At 37.8% G+C, this 2,775-nt stretch overlaps 1 protein-coding gene across 1 annotated transcript in view; it reads left to right on the forward strand.

Moving 5' to 3' along the window:
- Positions 1-351: 351 nt before the first annotated feature.
- Positions 352-2,775, forward strand: part of LOC105978796 (olfactory receptor 14C36-like) — a 6,699-nt gene continuing 4,275 nt past the window's right edge. Inside the window, exons 1-2 of the mRNA XM_030888735.1 lie at positions 352-397; positions 2,159-2,772. Of these exons, the coding sequence (XP_030744595.1) occupies positions 2,173-2,772 (600 nt within the window). The 5' untranslated portion in view covers positions 352-397; positions 2,159-2,172. The remainder of the gene's footprint in view (positions 398-2,158; positions 2,773-2,775) is intronic.

A 2,775-nucleotide genomic window follows, 5' to 3' on the forward strand; every position in this document is an offset into this window, starting at 1 on the left:
ATCAAGTAACAACATAAATCCAAACATTATCTAATAGGATTTTTTATAAAGATTGTTGTTGTGGCTATGTGCCCTCCAGTCAGTCCTGATTCATAGAGACACTACATCAACAGAATGAAACACTGCCCGCCTCTGTGACACCCTCAAAATGGCTCTTGTGTTTGAGCTCATTGTTGCCACCAATGGGTCAATCCATCTTGTGGAGGGGCTGCCTCCTTTTCTCTGCCCCCATTCTTTTGAAGTCCTTTGCCAGGCACTGCTAATTTGTCCAAAGGACCTGGCATCAAACCTTGCCATCCTCGCTTCTGTGGAGCATTCTGTCTGTACTTCTTTCAGGACAGATTTGTTTGGTATTTTAGGTACTTTCACGATTATTTGCCTGCACCTTAATCCAAATGTATCCATTCTAGTTTGGTCTTTGTTCCATGTCCAACGTTCACATGCACGTGAAGCAATTGAAATGCCTTCATCTTCTCAGTAATACCTTGCGTTTCAATGCTTTGAAGATGGCTTGGGCAGCAGATTTACTCAATGCGCTGCACTATTTGATCTCTTGACTACTGCTTTCAAAAGCTTTGCTTGTGGATCCAAGCAACCCTTGAAAACGTCCATCTCCTCTTCCTTTATCATGAAGGTCCAGTTGTGAAGATGTTGCTTGCCTTTACATTAAGTTGTAATTCTTATTGAAGGCTGCAATCCTTTCTCTTCAGCAGCAGGTGCTTGAAGTCCTCCTCATTTTCATCCAGCAAGAGTGTGTCCTCTGTATAGAGAGGGTTGTTCAAGTCTCCATCCAAACATGATGCTGTGTTTTTCTTCACATCATCGTTTACCTGATTATTTGTTCAGAGTACAGATTAAATAATAATTTGGGGAGGATAAAACCTGGCTGCATAATTTTCTTTATCTTTATCCTTGCACTATTCCCTTTTTCTGTTTGCACAACTGCTTTTTGCTCGATGCATAGATTCCACATTAGGCCAATTAAGTGTTCAGGAATTCCCATTCTTCTAAAAGCTGTGCATCGTATATTATGGTCCACATAATCAAATGCCTTTGAACAACGAATAAAACACAAGTAAATATCTTTCTTGTTTTTGAAAAAAAATAAGAAAAATAGAAATATCAAATGTCAACCTAAAAATGAACATGCAAATAATTGTGAAGGAGAAATATGTAAGTTTAGCTAATTGAAGCTGGCAATCAAATCAAGGGACTCTTTAAGGTGAATTTTCAAATAAAATTGTGACCAAATAACTTCGTGGGGAAATTGGAAATAAATTCACAACTGCTCTACTCATGTGCAGAGATTAGAATCTAAATATATGTAATTTTTAACAACTCTTATAAAATATGAAAGTAAAAATCTAGCCTCTAAAAATAAAAATCTATATAAATTGCATTCAGTGAACCAATACTTATTTTTTTTACATTTACAAAATAATCAAAACTCTTATTCATGGCTGCTATATTATTTGGACATACTGTCAGAAGAGATTAGTCTCTGGAGTAGGGCCTCATGCTAGGTAAAGCAGCAAGCAATAATAAAGAGGAAGCGCAATAAAAACGTAAATGTCTAGAAATGAGTGAATGCAACATGTGTACAAACATGCCTGATAGACTCAATGTCTGGATTGTAACAAGAGTTGGAAGAGTCCCCAACAAAGTGATCTTTTCATTAAAAAGATGAATTGACACAACGGTTGCATCGATAGGGTCAAACATGAGAGCCATATTGCGAATGGCACAAGACTGGGCAATGTGTGATTCTGTTGTACATAGTGTTGTTTTGAGTCAGAACTGACAGAAGCCGCCCATCAACAGCAATATACGCTTTGACATTCCCACCAGCTCTGAATGAGGTTGCATTAATATTGCCATGATACACAAATAACCTATATTAAGTCCATTCATTTTGTTGACAATTTTAACCTCCAAAATACTAATTTCACAAGCATAAGTGATAGAAATCTGTACAATGAGTATATAGCCTATATTTTATTTCATTACCTTGAAAAATGTAAAATACCAGTAATAAGGAAAAGAAAACAATTGGAAGGAACATAGTATTATATCCTACTTGCCAATACCAACCAGAAAAATTTAAATTACTTTGGTGTGAGACCATAGCATTATTTGTCTTTTTCTCTCTTACCCATAGCAAAGAACACAAAGATGGCTAATAATACCAGAATAACTGAATTCCTGCTTACACGATTCTCTGATGTTTGGGAATTCCGAGTTTTGCATGCCTTGCTATTTTTATTGATGTACTCGGCAACTCTGCTGGGGAATCTTGTCATTGTCACAGTAACCACCCTGGACCAGAGTCTCCAAACTCCCATGTATTTCTTCCTTAGGAATCTGTCTATCCTGGACATGTGCTATATTTCAGTGACTGTACCAAAGGCATTTATAGTCTTCCTGCTCGACAACAGGGTAATATCCATGTCTGGTTGTGCAGCTCAGATTTTTTGTGTGGTTTTGTTTGCTTTTTCAGAAATGCTTTTTCTCACCATGATGGCCTATGATCGGTATGTAGCTATCTGCCAGCCCCTCCACTACTCTGTGATCATGAACCATAGACTATGTGTCCAGATGACAGTGGTTTCCATAGTCAGTGGTGTCGTATACTCAGGATTCCACACGATCAACACATTTCAGTTGACCTTCTGTCAGTCGAATGTGGTTCTCTTGTTCTTCTGCGATATCCCTTCCCTTTTGAAGCTTTCTTGTTCTGACACGTTCAGCAACGTGATTGAAATTTTTGTCTCTGCA

This window comes from Echinops telfairi, unplaced genomic scaffold, assembly GCF_000313985.2.
Source record: "Echinops telfairi isolate 266 unplaced genomic scaffold, ASM31398v2 ScPeMD7_7469;HRSCAF=8507_0, whole genome shotgun sequence".
Lineage (NCBI taxonomy): Eukaryota > Metazoa > Chordata > Mammalia > Afrosoricida > Tenrecidae > Echinops > Echinops telfairi.